At 46.8% G+C, this 24,387-nt stretch overlaps 1 protein-coding gene across 1 annotated transcript in view; it reads right to left on the bottom strand.

Moving 5' to 3' along the window:
• Positions 1–24,387, bottom strand: part of prdm10 (PR domain containing 10) — a 61,630-nt gene that overhangs the window by 8,149 nt on the left and 29,094 nt on the right. The window contains exons 14-22 of the mRNA XM_036961682.1: positions 24,151–24,344; positions 20,197–20,352; positions 19,253–19,432; positions 14,164–14,274; positions 13,632–13,832; positions 11,306–11,449; positions 10,601–10,768; positions 9,302–9,427; positions 2,277–2,439 (exon numbers count right to left, since the gene is read on the bottom strand). Of these exons, the coding sequence (XP_036817577.1) occupies positions 2,277–2,439; positions 9,302–9,427; positions 10,601–10,768; positions 11,306–11,449; positions 13,632–13,832; positions 14,164–14,274; positions 19,253–19,432; positions 20,197–20,352; positions 24,151–24,344 (1,443 nt within the window). The remainder of the gene's footprint in view (positions 1–2,276; positions 2,440–9,301; positions 9,428–10,600; positions 10,769–11,305; positions 11,450–13,631; positions 13,833–14,163; positions 14,275–19,252; positions 19,433–20,196; positions 20,353–24,150; positions 24,345–24,387) is intronic.

The raw sequence follows: 24,387 nt of genomic DNA, 5'->3' as shown, positions 1-24,387 counted from the left end.
CACAGGGGCCCCTCTGGGGTGCTCGCTCAGTCCCCTCCTGTACTCCCTGTTCACTCATGACAGCATGGCCAGGCACGACTCCAACACCATCATCAAGGTTGCCGATGACACAACGGTGGTAGGCCTGATCACCAACAACGATGAGACAGCCTACAGGGAGGAGATCAGAGACCTGGTCGTGTGGTGCCAGGACAACAACAGTGGTAGGCCTGATCACCAACAACGATGAGACAGCCTACAGGGAGGAGGTCAGGGACCTGGCCGTGTGGTGCCAGGACAACAACAGTGGTAGGCCTGATCACCAACAACGATGAGACAGCCAACAGGGAGGAGGTCAGGGACCTGGCCGTGTGGTGCCAGGACAACAACAGTGGTAGGCCTGATCACCAACAACGATGAGACAGCCTACAGGGAGGAGGTCAGGGACCTGGTCGTGTGGTGCCAGGACAACAACAGTGGTAGGCCTGATCACCAACAACGATGAGACAGCCTACAGGGAGGAGGTCAGGGACCTGGTCGTGTGGTGCCAGGACAACAACAGTGGTAGGCCTGATCACCAACAACGATGAGACAGCCTACAGGGAGGAGGTCAGGGACCTGGCCGTGTGGTGCCAGGACAACAACAGTGGTAGGCCTGATCACCAACAACGATGAGACAGCCTACAGGGAGGAGGTCAGGGACCTGGTCGTGTGGTGCCAGGACAACAACAGTGGTAGGCCTGATCACCAACAACGATGAGACAGCCTACAGGGAGGAGGTCAGGGACCTGGCCGTGTGGTGCCAGGACAACAACAGTGGTAGGCCTGATCACCAACAACGATGAGACAGCCTACAGGGAGGAGGTCAGGGACCTGGTCGTGTGGTGCCAGGACAACAACAGTGGTAGGCCTGATCACCAACAACGATGAGACAGCCTACAGGGAGGAGATCAGGGACCTGGTCGTGTGGTGCCAGGACAACAACAGTGGTAGGCCTGATCACCAACAACGATGAGACAGCCTACAGGGAGGAGGTCAGGGACCTGGTCGTGTGGTGCCAGGACAACAACAGTGGTAGGCCTGATCACCAACAACGATGAGACAGCCTACAGGGAGGAGGTCAGGGACCTGGTCGTGTGGTGCCAGGACAACAACAGTGGTAGGCCTGATCACCAACAACGATGAGACAGCCTACAGGGAGGAGGTCAGAGACCTGGTCGTGTGGTGCCAGGACAACAACAGTGGTAGGCCTGATCACCAACAACGATGAGACAGCCTACAGGGAGGAGGTCAGAGACCTGGTCGTGTGGTGCCAGGACAACAACAGTGGTAGGCCTGATCACCAACAACGATGAGACAGCCTACAGGGAGGAGGTCAGGGACCTGGTCGTGTGGTGCCAGGACAACAACAGTGGTAGGCCTGATCACCAACAACGATGAGACAGCCTACAGGGAGGAGGTCAGAGACCTGGTCGTGTGGTGCCAGGACAACAACAGTGGTAGGCCTGATCACCAACAACGATGAGACAGCCTACAGGGAGGAGATCAGGGACTTGGTCGTGTGGTGCCAGGACAACAACCTCTCTCTCAAAGTGATCAAGACATAGGAGATGATTGTGGACTACAGGAAAAGCAGGGCCGACCACGCCCCCATTCTCATCGACGGGGATGTAGCTGAGCAGGTTGAGAGCTTTAAGTTCCTCGGTGTCCACATCAACAACAAACTATCATGGTCCAAGCACACCAAGACAGTCGTGAAGAGGGCACAACAAAACCTATTCCCCCTCAGAAGACTTGGCATGGGTCCATAGATCCTCAAAAGGTTCTACAGCTGCACCATCGAGAGCATCCTGACTGGTTACATCACTGCCTGATATGTATCACCTTCCAACAGGACAACGACCCTAAGCACACAGCCAAGACAACGCGGGACTTCGGGACAAGTCTCTGAATGTCCTTGAGTGACCCAGCCAGGGCCCGGACTTGAACCCAGATCAAACATCAAACATGTACTGAGTAAAGGGTCTGAATACTTCTGTAAATGTGATATTTCTGGGTTTTTTTTATATACATTTGCAAAAAGCCCTTAACCTGTTTTTGCTTTGTCATTATGGGGTATTGTGATGTCATTATGGGGTATTGTGATGTCATTATGGGGTATTGTGATGTCATTATGGGGTATTGTGTATAGATTGATGAGTCAAGGGGTCTGAATACTTTCCGAATACACTGTAGATCGTATGTTTTAAAAATCTAGTGCATGCAGAGCCCAGCCCAATCCAGGCAGTGGTACTCACGGTATCCTCGGTAGTTCCAGTTGCCGGGGATGTAGGCGTGCTGCACAGAGCCCTGCTGATTGGATGACGTCTGGAGGGCGTGACTCTGGGCCAGGGTCACAGGGGTCAGCTGGGCGGGGCTTAACTCCTGGGTCACCTGGGAGGAAGGGCTCAGAGGCTGACCCTGCAGGAACAACAGAGGACGATTGGTTGATTGTTGGATTGATACAGACCATGTTGAAGGTACTATGTAGCTCTGGATAAGAGCATCTGCTGAATGACCAAAATGTCAAATGTAAATTCAGTATTTGCTTTAAAACATAGCACAGGTTCAGAGTACTGCAAGGAGTTAGAACTCCTAGTAAGGAGTTAGGACCCCTAGTAAGGAGTTAGAACCCCTAGTAAGGAGTTAGGACCCCTAGTAAGGAGTTAGGACCCCTAGTAAGGAGTTAGGAACCCTAGTAAGGAGTTAGAACTCCTAGTAAGGAGTTAGTATCCCTAGTAAGGCGTTAGAACCCCTATAGAACCCCTAGTAAGGAGTTAGAACCCCTAGTAAGGCGTTAGAACCCCTATAGAACCCCTAGTAAGGAGTTAGAACCCCTAGTAAGGAGTTAGTATCCCTACTAAGGAGTTAGTATCCCTACTAAGGAGTTAGTATCCCTACTAAGGAGTTAGGACCCCTAGTAAGGAGTTAGGACCCCTAGTAAGGAGTTAGGACCCCTAGTAAGGAGTTAGGACCCCTAGTAAGGAGTTAGAACCCCTAGTAAGGAGTTAGTATCCCTAGTAAGGAGTTAGAACCCCTAGTAAGGAGTTAGTATCCCTAGTAAGGAGTTAGAACCCCTAGTAAGGAGTTAGTATCCCTAGTAAGGAGTTAGTACCCCTAGTAAGGCGTTAGAACCCCTATAGAACCCCTAGTAAGGAGTTAGAACCCCTAGTAAGGCGTTAGAACCCCTATAGAACCCCTAGTAAGGAGTTAGAACCCCTAGTAAGGAGTTAGAACCCCTAGTAAGGAGTTAGAACCCCTAGTAAGGAGTTAGAACCCCTAGTAAGGCGTTAGAACCTCTATAGAACCCCTAGTAAGGAGTTAGAACCCCTAGTAAGGAGTTAGAACCCCTAGTAAGGCGTTAGAACCCCTATAGAACCCCTAGTAAGGAGTTAGAACCCCTAGTAAGGCGTTAGAACCCCTATAGAACCCCTAGTAAGGAGTTAGAACCCCTAGTAAGGCGTTAGAACCTCTATAGAACCCCTAGTAAGGAGTTAGAACCCCTAGTAAGGAGTTAGAACCCCTAGTAAGGCGTTAGAACCCCTATAGAACCCCTAGTAAGGAGTTAGAACCCCTAGTAAGGCGTTAGAACCCCTATAGAACCCCTAGTAAGGAGTTAGAACCCCTAGTAAGGCGTTAGAACCTCTATAGAACCCCTAGTAAGGAGTTAGAACCCCTAGTAAGGCGTTAGAACCCCTAGTAAGGCGTTATAACCTCTATAGAACCCCTAGTAAGGAGTTAGAACCCCTAGTAAGGAGTTAGAACCCCTAGTAAGGCGTTAGAACCCCTAGTAAGGCGTTAGAACCTCTATAGAACCCCTAGAAAGGAGTTAGAACCCATAGTAAGGAGTTAGAACCCCTATAGAACCCCTAGTAAGGAGTTAGTATCCCTAGTAAGGAGTTATAACTCCTAGTAAGGAGTTAGAACCCCTAGTTAGGCGTTAGAACCCCTATAGAACCCCTAGTAAGGTGTTAGAACCCCTAGTTAGGCGTTAGAACCCCTATAGAACCCCTAGTAAGGTGTTAGAACCCCTAGTTAGGCGTTAGAACCCCTATAGAACCCCTAGTAAGGTGTTAGATCCCCTATAGAACCCCTATAGAACCCCTAGTAAGGTGTTAGATCCCCTAGTAAGGCGTTAGAACCCCTATAGAACCCCTAGTAAGGTGTTAGATCCCCTATAGAACCCCTAGTAAGGTGTTAGAACCCCTAGTTAGGCGTTAGAACCCCTATAGAACCCCTAGTAAGGTGTTAGAACCCCTAGTTAGGCGTTAGAACCCCTATAGTGTCGGGGGGCTAGGGTCAGTTTGTTATATCTGGAGTACTTCTCCTGTCCTATTCGGTGTCCTGTGTGAATCTAAGTGTGCGTTCTCTAATTCTCTCCTTCTCTCTTTCTCTCTCTCGGAGGACCTGAGCCCTAGGACCATGCCCCAGGACTACCTGACATGATGACTCCTTGCTGTCCCCAGTCCACCTGGCTGTGCTGCTGCTCCAGTTTCAACTATTCTGCCTTATTATTATTCGACCATGCTGATCATTTATGAACATTTGAACATCTTGGCCATGTTCTGTTATAATCTCCACCCGGCACAGCCAGAAGAGGACTGGCCATCCCACATATGCTCTCTCTAATTCTCTCTTTCTTTCTCTCTCTCGGAGGACCTGAGCCCTAGGACCATGCCCCAGGAATACCTGACATGATGACTCCTTGCTGTCCCCAGTCCACCTGACTGTGCTGCTGCTCCAGTTTCAACTATTCTGCCTTATTATTATTCGACCATGCTGGTCATTTATGAACATTTGAACATCTTGACCATGTTTTGTTATAATCTCCACCCGGCACAGCCAGAAGAGGACTGGCCACCCCACATAGCCTGGTTCCTCTCTAGGTTTCTTCCTAGGTTTTGGCCTTTCTAGGGAGTTTTTCCTAGCCACCGTGCTTCTTCACCTGCATTGCTTGCTGTTTGGGGTTTTAGGCTGGGTTTCTGTACAGCACTTTGAGATATCAGCTGATGTACGAAGGGCTATATAAAATAAATTTGATTGATATAGAACCCCTAGTAAGGTGTTAGATCCCCTATAGAACCCCTAGTAAGGTTTTAGAACCCCTAGTTAGGCGTTAGAACCCCTATAGAACCCCTAGTAAGGTGTTAGAACCCCTATAGAACCCCTAGTAAGGTGTTAGAACCCCTAGTTAGGCATTAGAACCCCTATAGAACCCCTAGTAAGGTGTTAGAACCCCTAGTTAGGCGTTAGAACCCCTATAGAACCCCTAGTAAGGTGTTAGAACCCCTATAGAACCCCTAGTAAGGTGTTAGAGCCCCTATAGAACCCCTAGTAAGGCGTTAGAACCCCTATAGAACCCCTAGTAAGGTGTTAGAGCCCCTATAGAACCCCTAGTAAGGCGTTAGAACCCCTATAGAACCCCTAGTAAGGTGTTAGAACCCCTATAGAACCCCTAGTAAGGTGTTAGAGCCCCTATAGAACCCCTAGTAAGGCGTTAGAACCCCTATAGAACCCCTAGTAAGGTGTTAGAACCCCTAGTAAGGTTTTAGAACCCCTAGTAAGGCGTTAGAACCCCTATAGAATCCCTAGTAAGGCGTTAGAACCCCTATAGAACCCCTAGTAAGGTTTTAGAACCCCTAGTTAGGCGTTAGAACCCCTATAGAATCCCTAGTAAGGCGTTAGAACCCCTATAGAACCCCTAGTAAGGTGTTAGAGCCCCCAGTAAGGAGTTAGAACCCCTAGTAAGGAGTTAGAACCCCTATAGAACCCCTAGTAAGGCGTTAGAACCCCTATAGAATCCCTAGTAAGGCGTTAGAACCCCTATAGAACCCCTGGTAAGGTGTTAGAGCCCCCAGTAAGGAGTTAGAACCCCTAGTAAGGAGTTAGAACCCCTATAGAACCCCTAGTAAGGAGTTAGAACCCCTATAGAACCCCTAGTAAGGCGTTAGAACCCCTATAGAATCCCTAGTAAGGCGTTAGAACCCCTATAGAACCCCTGGTAAGGTGTTAGAGCCCCCAGTAAGGAGTTAGAACCCCTAGTAAGGCGTTAGAACCCCTATAGAACCCCTAGTAAGGAGTTAGAACCCCTAGTAAGGCGTTAGAACCCCTATAGAACCCCTAGTAAGGAGTTAGAACCCCTAGTAAGGCGTTAGAACCCCTATAGAATCCCTAGTAAGGCGTTAGAACCCCTATAGAACCCCTAGTAAGGCGTTAGAACCCCTATAGAACCCCTAGTAAGGTGTTAGAGCCCCTAGTAAGGCGTTAGAACCCCTATAGAACCCCTAGTAAGGAGTTAGAACCCCTAGTAAGGCGTTAGAACCTCTATAGAACCCCTAGTAAGGAGTTAGAACCCCTAGTAAGGCGTTAGAACCCCTAGTAAGGCGTTATAACCTCTATAGAACCCCTAGTAAGGCGTTAGAACCTCTATAGAACCCCTAGTAAGGAGTTAGAACCCCTAGTAAGGAGTTAGAACCCCTAGTAAGGCGTTAGAACCCCTATAGAACCCCTAGTAAGGAGTTAGAACCCCTAGTAAGGCGTTAGAACCCCTATAGAACCCCTAGTAAGGAGTTAGAACCCCTAGTAAGGCGTTAGAACCTCTATAGAACCCCTAGTAAGGAGTTAGAACCCCTAGTAAGGCGTTAGAACCCCTAGTAAGGCGTTATAACCTCTATAGAACCCCTAGTAAGGAGTTAGAACCCCTAGTAAGGAGTTAGAACCCCTAGTAAGGCGTTAGAACCCCTAGTAAGGCGTTAGAACCTCTATAGAACCCCTAGAAAGGAGTTAGAACCCATAGTAAGGAGTTAGAACCCCTATAGAACCCCTAGTAAGGAGTTAGTATCCCTAGTAAGGAGTTATAACTCCTAGTAAGGAGTTAGAACCCCTAGTTAGGCGTTAGAACCCCTATAGAACCCCTAGTAAGGTGTTAGAACCCCTAGTTAGGCGTTAGAACCCCTATAGAACCCCTAGTAAGGTGTTAGAACCCCTAGTTAGGCGTTAGAACCCCTATAGAACCCCTAGTAAGGTGTTAGATCCCCTATAGAACCCCTATAGAACCCCTAGTAAGGTGTTAGATCCCCTAGTAAGGCGTTAGAACCCCTATAGAACCCCTAGTAAGGTGTTAGATCCCCTATAGAACCCCTAGTAAGGTGTTAGAACCCCTAGTTAGGCGTTAGAACCCCTATAGAACCCCTAGTAAGGTGTTAGAACCCCTAGTTAGGCGTTAGAACCCCTATAGTGTCGGGGGGCTAGGGTCAGTTTGTTATATCTGGAGTACTTCTCCTGTCCTATTCGGTGTCCTGTGTGAATCTAAGTGTGCGTTCTCTAATTCTCTCCTTCTCTCTTTCTCTCTCTCGGAGGACCTGAGCCCTAGGACCATGCCCCAGGACTACCTGACATGATGACTCCTTGCTGTCCCCAGTCCACCTGGCTGTGCTGCTGCTCCAGTTTCAACTATTCTGCCTTATTATTATTCGACCATGCTGATCATTTATGAACATTTGAACATCTTGGCCATGTTCTGTTATAATCTCCACCCGGCACAGCCAGAAGAGGACTGGCCATCCCACATATGCTCTCTCTAATTCTCTCTTTCTTTCTCTCTCTCGGAGGACCTGAGCCCTAGGACCATGCCCCAGGAATACCTGACATGATGACTCCTTGCTGTCCCCAGTCCACCTGACTGTGCTGCTGCTCCAGTTTCAACTATTCTGCCTTATTATTATTCGACCATGCTGGTCATTTATGAACATTTGAACATCTTGACCATGTTTTGTTATAATCTCCACCCGGCACAGCCAGAAGAGGACTGGCCACCCCACATAGCCTGGTTCCTCTCTAGGTTTCTTCCTAGGTTTTGGCCTTTCTAGGGAGTTTTTCCTAGCCACCGTGCTTCTTCACCTGCATTGCTTGCTGTTTGGGGTTTTAGGCTGGGTTTCTGTACAGCACTTTGAGATATCAGCTGATGTACGAAGGGCTATATAAAATAAATTTGATTGATATAGAACCCCTAGTAAGGTGTTAGATCCCCTATAGAACCCCTAGTAAGGTTTTAGAACCCCTAGTTAGGCGTTAGAACCCCTATAGAACCCCTAGTAAGGTGTTAGAACCCCTATAGAACCCCTAGTAAGGTGTTAGAACCCCTAGTTAGGCATTAGAACCCCTATAGAACCCCTAGTAAGGTGTTAGAACCCCTAGTTAGGCGTTAGAACCCCTATAGAACCCCTAGTAAGGTGTTAGAACCCCTATAGAACCCCTAGTAAGGTGTTAGAGCCCCTATAGAACCCCTAGTAAGGCGTTAGAACCCCTATAGAACCCCTAGTAAGGTGTTAGAGCCCCTATAGAACCCCTAGTAAGGCGTTAGAACCCCTATAGAACCCCTAGTAAGGTGTTAGAACCCCTATAGAACCCCTAGTAAGGTGTTAGAGCCCCTATAGAACCCCTAGTAAGGCGTTAGAACCCCTATAGAACCCCTAGTAAGGTGTTAGAACCCCTAGTAAGGTTTTAGAACCCCTAGTTAGGCGTTAGAACCCCTATAGAATCCCTAGTAAGGCGTTAGAACCCCTATAGAACCCCTAGTAAGGTTTTAGAACCCCTAGTTAGGCGTTAGAACCCCTATAGAATCCCTAGTAAGGCGTTAGAACCCCTATAGAACCCCTAGTAAGGTGTTAGAGCCCCCAGTAAGGCGTTAGAACCCCTAGTAAGGAGTTAGAACCCCTATAGAACCCCTAGTAAGGCGTTAGAACCCCTATAGAATCCCTAGTAAGGCGTTAGAACCCCTATAGAACCCCTGGTAAGGTGTTAGAGCCCCCAGTAAGGAGTTAGAACCCCTAGTAAGGAGTTAGAACCCCTATAGAACCCCTAGTAAGGAGTTAGAACCCCTATAGAACCCCTAGTAAGGCGTTAGAACCCCTATAGAATCCCTAGTAAGGCGTTAGAACCCCTATAGAACCCCTGGTAAGGTGTTAGAGCCCCCAGTAAGGAGTTAGAACCCCTAGTAAGGCGTTAGAACCCCTATAGAACCCCTAGTAAGGAGTTAGAACCCCTAGTAAGGCGTTAGAACCCCTATAGAACCCCTAGTAAGGAGTTAGAACCCCTAGTAAGGCGTTAGAACCCCTATAGAATCCCTAGTAAGGCGTTAGAACCCCTATAGAACCCCTAGTAAGGCGTCAGAACCCCTATAGAACCCCTAGTAAGGTGTTAGAGCCCCTAGTAAGGAGGTATTATTCTATCTTGACAAATGACAGTGGCTAAGGCGGCCCTGTGAAGAGACTATAGTGTTTACCTGCGTGTTCTGTCCTGCCTCTGACACCTGTATGTGTTGCACCTGTATGGAGTGTTGGCTGTAACCATGGGGATCATGGAGCTGGGAAACATCCACGGTGGAATGCTGGGAGTGGGGAGAGCCCGCCTGAGGGAGGAAGAAGAAGCCAGAGACACACAGATCAGGTACATCATGTTTTAACAGGTTGAAGGGGTTAGGGTCTAGGGGTTAGGGTCCAGGGGTTAGGTTCTAGGGGTTAGGGTCCAGGGGTTAGGGTCCAGGGGTTAGGGTCCAGGGGTTAAGGTCCAGGGGTTAGGGTCCAGGGGTTAGGGTCCAGGGGTTAAGGTCCAGGGGTTAGGGTCCAGGGGTTAGGGTCCAGGGGTTAGGGTCCAGGGGTTAGGGTCCAGGGGTTAGGGTCCAGGGGTTAAGGTCCAGGGGTTAGGGTCCAGGGGTTAGGGTCCAGGGGTTAAGGTCCAGGGGTTAGGGTCCAGGGGTTAGGGTCCAGGGGTTAGGGTCTAGGGGTTAGGGTCCAGGGGTTAAGGTCCAGGGGTTAGGGTCCAGGGGTTAGGGTCCAGGGGTTAGGGTCCAGGGGTTAGGGTCCAGGGGTTAGGGTCCAGGGGTTTGGGTCCAGGGGTTTGGGTCCAGGGGTTAGGGTCCAGGGGTTAGGGTCCAGGGGTTAGGGTCCAGGGGTTAGGGTCTAGGGGTTAGGGTCCAGGGGTTAGGGGTCAGTGTCTAGAGGTTAGGGTCCAGGGGTTAGGGTCCAGGGGTTAGGGTCCAGGGGTTAGGGTCCAGGGGTTAGGGTCCAGAGGTTAGGGTCCAGAGGTTAGGGTCCAGAGGTTAGGGGTCAGTGTCTAGAGGTTAGGGTCCAGGGGTTAGGGTCTAGGGGTTAGGGTCCAGGGGTTAGGGGTCAGTGTCCAGGGGTTAGGGTCTAGGGGTTAGGGTCCAGGGGTTAGGGTCTAGGGGTCAGGGTCTAGGGGTTAGGGTCCAGGGGTTAGGGTCTAGGGGTTAGGGTCCATGGGTTAGGGTCTAGGGGTTAGGGTCTAGAGGTTAGGGTCTAGGGGTTAGAGTCTAGGGGTTAGGGTCTAGGGTCAAGGGTTTAGGGTCCAGGGGTTAGGGTCTAGGGGTTATGGTCTAGGGGTTATGGTCTAGGGGTTAGGGTCCAGGGATTAGAATCTAGAGGTCAGGGTCTAGGGATTAGAGTCTAGGGGTTAGGGTCTAGGGTCCAGGGGTTAGGGGTCCAGGGGTAAGGGTCCAGGGGTTAGGGTCTAGGGGTTAGGGTCTAGGTGTCTAGGGGTTAGGGTCTAGGGGTTAGGGTCTTACCTGAACTTGGACCACCTGTAACTGTATGTGTTGAGGCTGGTTGATCCCTCCTCCTGATTGGCTGACTGGTATATACTGGATCCTCTGGTAATCCCCTGCGGCAGTACGGTAGTCTGTGGTCAGGGTCTGGGACAGCTCTGTCATCGCCTGGGTCAACAGGTCTGTCGTCTGGGGAAAGAAGAGAATTAGTGACTGATTGGTTGATTGGAGATCTCAAATCACTTCACCATCATCCTCTCTGTATTTGTGTGTATGTGTGTGTGTGTGTGTGTGTGTATGTGTGTGTGTGTGTGTGTGTGTGGGTGTACGTGTGTGTGTGTGGGTGTACGTGTGTGTGTGTATAATTGTGTGTATAATTGTGTGTGTGTGTGTGTATAATTGTGTGTGTGTGTGTGTGTATAATTGTGTGTATAATTGTGTGTGTGTGTGTGTGTGTGTGTATAATTGTGTGTGTGTGTGTGTATAATTGTGTGTGTGTGGGTGTACGTGTGTGTGTATAATTGTGTGTATAATTGTGTGTGTGTGTGTGTATAATTGTGTGTGTGTGTGCGTGCGTGTGTGTGCGTGCGTGCGAATAATTGTGTGTGTGTGTGTGTGTAATTGTGTGTGTGTGTGTGTGTGTGTGTGTGTGTGTGTGTGTGTGTGTGTGTGTGTGTGTGTGTGTGTGTGTGTATAATTGTGTGTGTGTGTGTGTGTGTGTCTCACCACGACAGCCTCAGAAGTGTTGCCGTCGGTGGTGATGACAGCAGGGGCAGAGCAGATGACGGCGGTTGTGAGGGGAGCCTGGATGGTGTTGGCTAGCTGGGCGTACTCAGGGTGCTTCTTACGGATGTGCTGCACCATCTTAGTCTGGGGGAGGGGGGGCACATAGCAAGGGTCAGGTCCATGAGAAAACTTTCTACATAGCCTAGAATTCAGCAAGAGTGCTGGCTTTCGATCAAACCCAGCACAAAGACATCCCTTGTCTGTCCAGTAGATGGACATTATATCTCTACAGGACAAGACAGTAGGTGGACATTATATCTCTACAGGACAAGACATCCCTCGTCAGTCCAGTAGATGGACATTATATATCTACAGGACAAGACAGTAGATGGACATTATATCTCTACAGGACAAGACAGTAGATGGACATTATATCTCTACAGGACAAGACAGTAGATGGACATCATATCTCTACAGGACAAGACAGTAGGTGGACATTATATCTCTACAGGACAAGACATCCCTCGTCAGTCCAGTAGATGGACATTATATCTCTACAGGACAAGACAGTAGATGGCCATTATATCTCTACAGGACAAGACATCCCTCGTCAGACCAGTAGATGGACATTATATCTCTACAGGACAAGACATCCCTCGTCAGTCCAGTAGATGGACATTATATCTCTACAGGACAAGACATCCCTCGTCAGTCCAGTAGATGGACATTATATCTCTACAGGACAAGACATCCCTCGACAGTCCAGTAGATGGACATTATATATCTACAGGACAAGACAGTAGATGGACATTATATCTCTACAGGACAAGACAGTAGATGGACATTATATCTCTACAGGACAAGACATCCCTCGACAGTCCAGTAGATGGACATTATATCTCTACAGGACAAGACAGTAGATGGACATTATATCTCTACAGGACAAGACAGTAGATGGACATTATATCTCTACAGGACAAGACATCCCTCGACAGTCCAGTAGATGGACATTATATCTCTACAGGACAAGACAGTAGGTGGACATTATATCTCTACAGGACAAGACATCCCTCGTCAGACCAGTAGATGGACATTATATATCTACAGGACAAGACAGTAGATGGACATTATATCTCTACAGGACAAGACAGTAGATGGACATTATATCTCTACAGGACAAGACATCCCTCGACAGTCCAGTAGATGGACATTATATCTCTACAGGACAAGACAGTAGATGGACATTATATCTCTACAGGACAAGACAGTAGATGGACATTATATCTCTACAGGACAAGACATCCCTCGACAGTCCAGTAGATGGACATTATATATCTACAGGACAAGACAGTAGATGGACATTATATCTCTACAGGACAAGACAGTAGATGGACATTATATCTCTACAGGACAAGACATCCCTCGACAGTCCAGTAGATGGACATTATATCTCTACAGGACAAGACAGTAGGTGGACATTATATCTCTACAGGACAAGACAGTAGATGGACATTATATCTCTACAGGACAAGACATCCCTCGACAGTCCAGTAGATGGACATTATATATCTACAGGACAAGACAGTAGGTGGACATTATATCTCTACAGGACAAGACATCCCTCGACAGTCCAGTAGATGGACATTATATATCTACAGGACAAGACAGTAGATGGACATTATATCTCTACAGGACAAGACATCCCTCGACAGTCCAGTAGATGGACATTATATATCTACAGGACAAGACAGTAGGTGGACATTATATCTCTACAGGACAAGACAGTAGGTGGACATTATATCTCTACAGGACAAGACAGTAGATGGACATTATATCTCTACAGGACAAGACATCCCTCGTCAGTCCAGTAGATGGACATTATATCTCTACAGGACAAGACAGTAGATGGACATTATATCTCTACAGGACAAGACATCCCTCGACAGTCCAGTAGATGGACATTATATATCTACAGGACAAGACAGTAGATGGACATTATATCTCTACAGGACAAGACAGTAGATGGACATTATATCTCTACAGGACAAGACATCCCTCGACAGTCCAGTAGATGGACATTATATATCTACAGGACAAGACAGTAGGTGGACATTATATCTCTACAGGACAAGACATCCCTCGTCAGTCCAGTAGATGGACATTATATATCTACAGGACAAGACAGTAGATGGACATTATATCTCTACAGGACAAAGACACCCAGACCCTAGTAAAATATTCACACTGATTGGTCTCCAACTGAGAAGATCCAAAATGAGCAGGCTTTTGTTCCTGCCCAACACTATTATGTTATAACAGATGGTACCTTGCTACTGTACTGCTTGGCACAGTGCGGGCAGCAGACGGGAGCGGTGGCGATCGTTCCCGTCAGTTGGGTGTGTGTGCTCAGCATGGGGTCGGGCTCCCCGGGTACGGCAGGGCGGAGCTTCCTGATGCTGGGGGGTAGTTCCGCCCCCGGGTGGTTCTTCAGGATGTGGGCCTTGCGCTTACTGGCCGACTTATACACCTGGGGGAGGGGTTATTTACAGTGTATGTTAGCATGTTGTGAAGATAGACAAGACAGAGAGACAGGGTGGTTCTTTCTATTCCAACTTTTAAAACGTCCATTATTCTCTCAGGTGGTTTGGGGTTTTGACCTGGGAAGATGCATCTTAAACACGGGAAAACATTGAAAAGGGCAGAGCCTTACCTGAGCAAAATCAACAATGCTGTTTCATGAACTAAAAATAATATAATTAAATTGCAACCTGTTTTCATAAACAAAAAATCATATAATTAAATTGCAACCTGTTTTCATAAACTAAAAAAAGAGAACTGTTTCAGACAGACATCTGTACCTTGTCACAGTACTGACAGAAGTAGTCTCTGTTGGGTTTGATGATGGGAAGAGTGAGCTCAGGAACTTCCTCTATACGCATCTCAGGGTGCCGCTTAGATAGATGGTTCACCTAGGATAGAGAGAGGGAGCAGGGTCAGTATAAAACACACAGACCGACATACAGCTCAATTATTGGCAGAGTTTTTTTTTCATTTCTGAAAAAGTTAAGACGCATAAATACCATTACAATAACAGGGGAGGTTAGCATTTTATATCATAGCACCAAGACATGCTAACCTCTCACCATTACAATAACAGGGGAGGTTAGCATTTTATATCATACCCCCAAGACATGCTAACCTCTCACCATTACAATAACTGGGGAGGTTAGCATTTTATATCATACCCCCAAGACATGCTAACCTCTCACCATTACAATAACTGGGGAGGCTAGCATTTTATATCATACCCCCAAGACATGCTAACCTCTCACCATTACAATAACTGGGGAGGCTAGCATTTTATATCATACCCCCAAGACATGCTAACCTCTCACCATTACAATAACAGAGGAGGTTAGCATTTTATATCATACCCCCAAGACATGCTAACCTCTCACCATTACAATAACAGGGGAGGTTAGCATTTTATATCATATCCCCAAGACATGCTAACCTCTCACCATTACAATAACAGGGGAGGTTAGCATTTTATATCATATCCCCAAGACATGCTAACCTCCCCTGTTATTGTAATGGTGAGAGGTTAGCATGCCAATGGTCACTCTGACAGAGCTCCAGAGTTCTTCTGTGGAGACGGGAGAACCTTCTAGAAGGACAACCATCTCTGCAGCACTCCACCAATCAGGCCTTTTTGGTAGAGTGGCCAGACAGAAGGTACTCCTCAGTAAAAGGCACGACAGCCCGCTTGGGGTTTGCCAAAAGGCATCTAAAGACTCTCATACCATGAGAAACAAGATTCTCTGGTCTGATGAAACCAAGATTGAATTCTTTGGCCTGAATGCCAAGCGTCACATCTGGAGGAAACCTGGAACCATCCCTACGGTGAAGCACGGTGAAGCATGGTGAAGCATGGGGCGGCAGGTAGCCTAATGGTTAGAGCATTGGACTAGTAACCGAAAAGTCACAAGATTGAATCCCCAAGCTGACAAAGTAAAAATCTGTCATTCTGCCCCTGAACAAGGCAGTTAACCCACTGTTCCCCTGAACAAGGCAGTTAACCCAATGTTCCCCTGAACAAGGCAGTTAACCCACTGTTCCCCTGAACAAGGCAGTTAACCCACTGTTCCCCTGAACAATGCAGTTAACCCACTGTTCCCCTGAACAAGGCAGTTAACCCACTGTTCCCCTGAACAAGGCAGTTAACCCACTGTTCCCCTGAACAAGGCAGTTAACCCACTGTTCCCCTGAACAAGGCAGTTAACCCACTGTTCCCCTGAACAAGGCAGTTAACCCACTGTTCCCCTGAACAAGGCAGTTAACCCACTGTTCCCCTGAACAAGGCAGTTAACCCACTGTTCCCCTGAACAAGGCAGTTAACCCACTGTTCCCCTGAACAAGGCAGTTAACCCACTGTTCCCCTGAACAAGGCAGTTAACCCACTGTTCCCCTGAGCAAGGCAGTTAACCCACTGTTCCCCTGAACAAGGCAGTTAACCCACTGTTCCCCTGAGCAAGGCAGTTAACCCACTGTTCCCCTGAACAAGGCAGTTAACCCACTGTTCCCCTGAACAAGGCAGTTAACCCACTGTTCCCCTGAGCAAGCCAGTTAACCCACTGTTCCCCTGAACAAGGCAGTTAACCCACTGTTCCCCTGAACAAGGCAGTTAACCCACTGTTCCCCTGAACAAGGCAGTTAACCCACTGTTCCCCTGAACAAGGCAGTTAACCCACTGTTCCCCTGAACAAGGCAGTTAACCCACTGTTCCCCTGAACAAGGCAGTTAACCCACTGTTCCCCTGAACAAGGCAGTTAACCCACTGTTCCCCTGAGCAAGGCAGTTAACCCACTGTTCCCCTGAACAAGGCAGTTAACCCACTGTTCCCCTGAGCAAGGCAGTTAACCCACTGTTCCCCTGAGCAAGGCAGTTAACCCACTGTTCCCCTGAACAAGGCAGTTAACCCACTGTTCCCCTGAGCAAGGCAGTTAACCCACTGTTCCCCTGAACAAGGCAGTTAACCCACTGTTCCCCTGAACAAGGCAGTTAACCCACTGTTCCCCTGAACAAGGCAGTTAACCCACTGTTCCCCTGAACAAGGCAGTTAACCCACTGTTCATTGAAAATAAGAATTGGTTCTAACTTACTTGACTAGGTAAAAAAAAAATTTAAAAAATGGTGGTGGCGGCATCATGCTGTGGGGATGTTTTTCAGGGGATGGGAGACTAGTCAGGATCAATGGAAAGATGAACGGAGCAAAAAGAAGGCCAGTTTTATTGCTTCTTTAATCAGAACAACAGTTTTCAGCTGTGATAAAAAAAAAGAAGGGTTTTCTAATGATCAATTAGCCTTTTAAAATGATGAACTTGATTAGGGAAGTTAGGAACCAATATACACAGGCAATTAGAAAAGACAAGGCTAGCTTTTTCAAGCAGAAATTTGCATCCTGTAGCACCAACTGAAAAAAGTATGGGACACTGTGAAGTCCATGGAGAATAAAGAGTACCTCCTCCCAGCTGCCCACTGCTCTGAGGCTAGTATACACTGTCAACACCGATAAATCCACGATAATTGAGAATTTCAATAAGCATTTTTCTACGGCTGGCCATGCTTTCCACCTGGCTACCCCTACCCCGGTCAACAGCCCTGCACCCCCCACAGCAACTCGCACAAGCCTCCCCCATTTCTCCTTCACCCAAATCCAGATAGCTGATGTTCTGAAAGAGCTGCAAAATCTGGATTCCTACAAATCAGCCGGGCTAGACAATCTGGACCCTTTCTTTCTAAAATGATCTGCCGAAATTGTTGCAACCGCTATTGTTAGCCTGTTCAACTTCTCTTTCGTATCGTCTAAGATCCCCAAAGATTGGAAAGCAGTCGCGGACATCCCCCTCTTCAAAGTGGGAGACACTCTTGATCCAAACTGCTATAGACCTATATCCATCCTGCCCTGCCTATCTAAGTTCTTCGAAAGCCAAGTCAACAAACAGATCACTGACCATTTCCAATCCCACGTACCTTCTCTGCTATGCAATCTGGTTTCAGAGCTGGTTATGGGTCCACCTCAACCACGCTCAAGGTCCTAAACGATATCACAACCGCCATCGATAAGAGACAATACTGTGCAGCCGTATTTATTGACCTGGCCAAGGCTTTCGACTCTGTCAATCACCACATTCTTATTGGCAGACTCAACAGCCTTGGTTTCTCAAATGATTGCCTCGCCTGGTTCACCAACTACTTCTCAGACAGAGTTCAGTGTGTCAAATCGGAGGGCCTGTTGTCCGGACATCTGGCAGTCTCTATGGGAGTGCCACAGGGTTCAATTCACGGGCCAACTCTCTTCTCTGTATGCATCAATAATGTCGCTCTTGCTCCTGGTGATTCTCTGATCCACTTCTACGCAGACGATACAATTCTGTATTCATCTGGCCCTTCTTTGGACACTGTGTTAACTAAGTTAACGAGTTTCAATGTCATACACCTCTATTCCGTGGCCTCCAGCTGCTATTAAATACAAGTAAAACTAAATGCATGCTCTTCAACCGATCGCTACCTGTACCTACCCGCCCGTCCAGCATCACTGTTCTGGACGGTTCTGACTTAGAATACGTGGACAACTATAAATACCTGGATGTCTGGTTAGACTGTAAACTCTCCTTCCAGACTCACATTAAACATCACCAATCCAAAATTAAATCTAGAATTGGCTTCCTATTTCACAACAAAGCATCCTTCACTCATGCTGCCAAACATACCCTTGTAAAACTGACCATCCTACCAATCCCCAACTTCGGCGATGTCATTTATAAAATAGCCTCCAACACTCTACTCAACAAATTGGATGTAGTCTATCACAGTGCCATCTGTTTTGTCACCAAAGCCCCATATACCACATACCACTGCAACCTGTACGCTCTCGTTGGCTGGCCCTCGCTTCATACTCGTCGCCAAACCCACTGGTTCCAGGTCATCTCCAAGACCCTGCTAGGTAAAGTCCCGCCTTATCTCAGCTCACTGGTCACCATAGCAGCACCCACCCGTAGCACGTGCTCCAGCAGGTATATCTCACTGGTCACCCCCAAAGCCAATTGCTCCTTTGGTCGCCTTTCCTTCCAGTTCTCTGCTGCCACTGACTGGAACGAACTGCAAAAATCACTGAAGCTGGAGACTCACATCTCCCTCACTAACTTTAAGCACCAGCTGTCAGAGCAGCTCACATATCACTGCACCTGTACATAGCCCATCCAACCACCTCATACCCATACTGTATTTATTTATTTATTTAGATCCTTTCACCCCAGTATCTCAACTTGCACATTCATCTTCTGCAGATCTACCATTCCAGTGTTTAATTGCCATATTGTAATTACTTTGCCACCATGGCCTATTTATTGCCTTACCTCTCTTATCTTACCTCATTTGCACATGCTGTATATAGACTTATCTTATATATATATATATATATATATATATATATATATATATATATATATATATATATATATATATATATATACACACATACATACATACATACATACACACACACACACACACACACACACACAGACAACACACACAAAGACATCCACTATATATGCAAAAGTATGAGTGGCAACTTCAGCCACAAGCGTTGCTGACAGGTGTATAAAATCGAGCTCACAGCCATGCAATCTCCATAGACAAACATTGTGAGTGAAAATGGCTTTACTGAAGAGCTCAGTGACTTTCAACACGGCACAGTCATAGGATGCCACCTTCCCAACAAGTCAGTCTGTCAACGTTATGCCCTGCTAGAGCTACCCCCGGGTCAACTGGAAGTGCTGTTATAAGGGAAAGGAGCAACAACGGCTCAGCAGTGAAGTGGTAGACCACACAAGCTCCCAGAACGGTGTGTGTGTAATCTAGGAAGCCAGTGTCACTACTCACCAGCATACCTCGGCGTCTAAAACCCATCATACACATGCGACATTTAAACATGAAGCTCTCCAAGTCTGTGGTGGGAACCTTCTGCTTCAGGGCCTTGGAGCGATGGATACGGTCTGCCTTCTTAGCCTCGCGCTCCGGGTTGTGCATTCGCTGCATGTGCTCTCTCAGTTTATCCTTACGCTGAAGGGGAGGGAGGAGTGGGGGAGAGAGGAGAGGAGAGAGAGGGATGAGAGGAGATGGGGAGAGGAGAGGTGAGGGAGAGAGGGATGAGGGGAGAGGGGGAGAGAGGAGAGATGAGGGAGAGAGGGTGAGAGAGAGAGAGAGAGAGAGAGAGGGTGAGAGAGAGAGAGAGAGAGAGAGAGAGGAGAAGAGAGGGTGAGAGAGAGAGAGAGAGGAGAGGAGAGGGTGAGAGAGAGAGAGAGAGAGAGAGAGAGAGAGAGAGAGAGAGAGGGTGAGAGAGAGAGAGAGAGGGTGAGAGAGAGAGAGAGAGAGAGAGAGGAGAAGAGAGGGTGAGAGAGGAGAAGAGAGGGTGAGAGAGAGAGAGAGAGAGAGAGAGAGAGAGAGAGAGAGAGAGGAGAGGAGAAGAGAGGGTGAGAGAGAGAGGGGAGAAGAGAGGAGAGGGTGAGAGAGAGAGAGAGAGAGAGAGAGAGAGAGAGAGAGAGAGAGGAGAGGAGAAGAGAGGGTGAGAGAGAGAGGGGAGAAGAGAGGAGAGGGTGAGAGACTGACAAGACTGAAACACACAACCGTCTGCAGAGCAAGCTCTTTACACTCAGACGAGTCACTGTACTGGTCAGGTCAGGTGGTCTGACATACTATACTTTAGGGTCAGCAGTTTTACCTGGAAAGGTCAGAAAGTCAGGAAAGCTCTTGGTTCTACAGTTATTGGCATTTTTCTTTTGTCTGTCTGTCTGTCACACACACACACACACACACACACATCTCACCTTAAACTGCTTTCCACAGGTGGAGCAGAGGAAGTCCTTGCGGTCGCTGTGCCGCAGCATGTGGAGCCGTAGCTTGTCAGGTCTGCAGAACGCCTTGTCACAGTCTGAGCACTGAAAGATCTTCTCAGAGTGGAAGCTACGGACATGCTTCTTCACCTGGTGGAGAGACCAGACCAGGAGACCAGGAGAGAGTTAGGGACACCACTAGAGCAGTAGATCCATGTCCTACTGTCTACTGATTGATTCATTGATAGGCACAGAGTGGCTATAATTTTAACAGGTAAGATGACTGAAAACACATTGTCATCTACAAGGGGATCAGAGGAGATGAGTTTGTATGACAGTTATACACTGAATGTACAAAACACTGACACAGACTGCCCAGGTGAATCCAGGTGAATGATCTCTTATTGATCTCACTTGTTAAATCCATTTCAATCAGTGTAGATGAAGAGGAGGAGACGGGTTAAATAAGGATTAGATGAAGAGGAGGAGACAGGTTAAATAAGGACTAGATGAAGAGGAGGAGACAGGTTAAATAAGGATTAGATGAAGAGGAGACAGGTTAATGAAGGATTAGATGAAGAGGAGGAGACAGGTTAAATAAGGATTAGATGAAGAGGAGGAGACAGGTTAAATAAGGATTAGATGAAGAGGAGGAGACAGGTTAAACAAGGATTAGATGAAGAGGAGGAGACAGGTTAAATAAGGACTAGATGAAGAGGAGGAGACAGGTTAAATAAGGATTAGATGAAGAGGAGGAGACAGGTTAAATAAGGATTAGATGAAGAGGAGGAGACAGGTTAAATAAGGATTAGATGAAGAGGAGGAGACAGGTTAAATAAGGATTAGATGAAGAGGAGACAGGTTAATGAAGGATTAGATGAAGAGGAGGAGACAGGTTAAATAAGGATTAGATGAAGAGGAGGAGACAGGTTAAATAAGGATTAGATGAAGAGGAGGAGACAGGTTAAATAAGGATTAGATGAAGAGGAGGAGACAGGTTAATGAAGGATTAGATGAAGAGGAGGAGACAGGTTAAATAAGGATTAGATGAAGAGGAGACAGGTTAAATAAGGATTAGATGAAGAGGAGGAGACAGGTTAATGAAGGATTAGATGAAGAGGAGGAGACAGGTTAAATAAGGATTAGATGAAGAGGAGGAGACAGGTTAAATAAGGACTAGATGAAGAGGAGGAGACAGGTTAAATAAGGATTAGATGAAGAGGAGGAGACAGGTTAAATAAGGACTAGATGAAGAGGAGGAGACAGGTTAAATAAGGATTAGATGAAGAGGAGACAGGTTAATGAAGGATTAGATGAAGAGGAGGAGACAGGTTAAATAAGGATTAGATGAAGAGGAGGAGACAGGTTAAATAAGGATTAGATGAAGAGGAGGAGACAGGTTAAATAAGGATTAGATGAAGAGGAGGAGACAGGTTAATGAAGGATTAGATGAAGAGGAGGAGACAGGTTAAATAAGGATTAGATGAAGAGGAGGAGACAGGTTAAATAAGGATTAGATGAAGAGGAGGAGACAGGTTAATGAAGGATTAGATGAAGAGGAGGAGACAGGTTAAATAAGGATTAGATGAAGAGGAGGAGACAGGTTAAATAAGGATTAGATGAAGAGGAGGAGACAGGTTAATGAAGGATTAGATGAAGAGGAGGAGACAGGTTAAATAAGGATTAGATGAAGAGGAGGAGACAGGTTAAATAAGGATTAGATGAAGAGGAGGAGACAGGTTAATGAAGGATTAGATGAAGAGGAGGAGACAGGTTAAATAAGGATTAGATGAAGAGGAGGAGACAGGTTAAATAAGGATTAGATGAAGAGGAGGAGACAGGTTAATGAAGGATTAGATGAAGAGGAGGAGACAGGTTAATGAAGAATTAGATGAAGAGGAGACAGGTTAAATAAGGATTAGATGAAGAGGAGGAGACAGGTTAAATAAGGATTAGATGAAGAGGAGGAGACAGGTTAAAGAAGGATTAGATGAAGAGGAGGAGACAGGTTAAAGAAGGATTAGATGAAGAGGAGGAGACAGGTTAAATAAGGATTAGATGAAGAGGAGGAGACAGGTTAAATAAGGATTAGATGAAGAGGAGGAGACAGGTTAATGAAGAATTAGGTGAAGAGGAGGAGACAGGTTAAATAAGGATTAGATGAAGAGGAGGAGACAGGTTTATGTAGGATTAGATGAAGAGGAGGAGACAGGTTAAATAAGGATTAGATGAAGAGGAGGAGACAGGTTAAAGAAGGATTAGATGAAGAGGAGGAGACAGGTTAAATAAGGATTAGATGAAGAGGAGGAGACAGGTTAAATAAGGATTAGATGAAGAGGAGGAGACAGGTTAATGTAGGATTAGATGAAGAGGAGGAGACAGGTTAAATAAGGATTAGATGAAGAGGAGGAGACAGGTTAAAGAAGGATTAGATGAAGAGGAGGAGACAGGTTAATGTAGGATTAGATGAAGAGGAGGAGACAGGTTAAATAAGGATTAGATGAAGAGGAGGAGACAGGTTAATGTAGGATTAGATGAAGAGGAGGATGACAGGTAATGAAGGATTAGATGAAGAGGAGGAGACAGGTTAATGAAGAATTAGGTGAAGAGGAGGAGACAGGTTGAAGAAGGATTAGATGAAGAGGAGGATGACAGGTTAATGTAGGATTAGATGAAGAGGAGGAGACAGGTTAATGTAGGATTAGATGAAGAGGAGGAGACAGGTTAAAGAAGGATTAGATGAAGAGGAGGAGACAGGTTAAATAAGGATTAGATGAAGAGGAGGATGACAGGTTAATGTAGGATTAGATGAAGAGGAGGAGACAGGTTAATGTAGGATTAGATGAAGAGGAGGAGACAGGTTAAAGAAGGATTAGATGAAGAGGAGGAGACAGGTTAAATAAGGATTAGATGAAGAGGAGGAGACAGGTTAAATAAGGATTAGATGAAGAGGAGGAGACAGGTTAATGAAGGATTAGATGAAGAGGAGGAGACAGGTTAAATAAGGATTAGATGAAGAGGAGGATGACAGGTTAAATAAGGATTAGATGAAGAGGAGGAGACAGGTTGAAGAAGGATTTTTAAGCCATAAGACAAGGATTGTGCCATTCAGAAGTTGAACAGGCAAGACAATAGATGTTAGTGACTTTGAACAGGGGTAAGGTAGTAGATGCCTTTGAACGGGGGTAAGGTAGTAGATGCCTTTGAACGGGGGTATGGTAGTGGGTGACTTTGAAAGGGGGTATGGTAGTGGGTGACTTTGAAAGGGGGTATGGTAGTGGGTGCCAGGCGCTAAGGTTTGGGACAACTATAACACTGTTGGGTTTTTCCACACAACAGTTTCCTGTGTATCAAGAATGGTCCACCACCCAGAGGACATCCAGCCAACTTGACACAACTGTGAGAAGCATTGGAGTCAACATGGGCCTTGAACGCTTTCAACACCTTGTAGAGTCCATGATACAAAGTTTTGAGGCTGTTCTGAGAGCAAAGGGGGATGCAACTCAATATTAGGAAGGTGTTCTTAATGTTTTGTAGACTCAGCGTAGACCTAACCTGTCTCTAACCTCTATGAAGTCCGTGAAGACCACCTCGTAGAAGGTGTGTGTGTGTGTGTTGATAACAGAGATATCTCCATCTCTAACCTGTATGAAGTCTGAAGACCACCTCGTAGAAGGTGTGTGTGTGTGTTGATAACAGAGATATCTCCATCTCTAACCTGTATGAAGTCTGAAGACCACCTCGTAGAAGGTGTGTGTGTGTGTGTTGATAACAGAGATATCTCCATCTCTAACCTGTATGAAGTCCGTGAAGACCACCTCGTAGAAGGTGTGTGTGTGTGTGTTGATAACAGAGATATCTTCATCTCTAACCTGTATGAAGTCCGTGAAGACCTTCTCGTAGAAGGTGTGTGTGTGTGTTGATAACAGAGATATCTCCATCTCTAACCTGTATGAAGTCTGTGAAGACCTTCTTGCAGGAAGGGCATGTGAAGCGCCCGTTTACAGCATGGCCACCCACATGTTCTTTGAGCAGGTCCAGACGATCGAAGGTGTCGGTGCAGAACAGACAGGAGTAGGTCCGGTGTTCTGAGTGAAGCAGGAGATGGTCCTCCAACGCACCGTGGGACAGGAAACCTTTATCTTAGCAGAAGAAGACAAAACAAGAACACTTATTAGGTCACCC

Source organism: Oncorhynchus mykiss, chromosome 24 (genome assembly GCF_013265735.2).
Source record: "Oncorhynchus mykiss isolate Arlee chromosome 24, USDA_OmykA_1.1, whole genome shotgun sequence".
In the NCBI taxonomy this organism is placed as follows: domain Eukaryota; kingdom Metazoa; phylum Chordata; class Actinopteri; order Salmoniformes; family Salmonidae; genus Oncorhynchus; species Oncorhynchus mykiss.
This window is presented reverse-complemented; position numbering and strand designations above follow the sequence as displayed.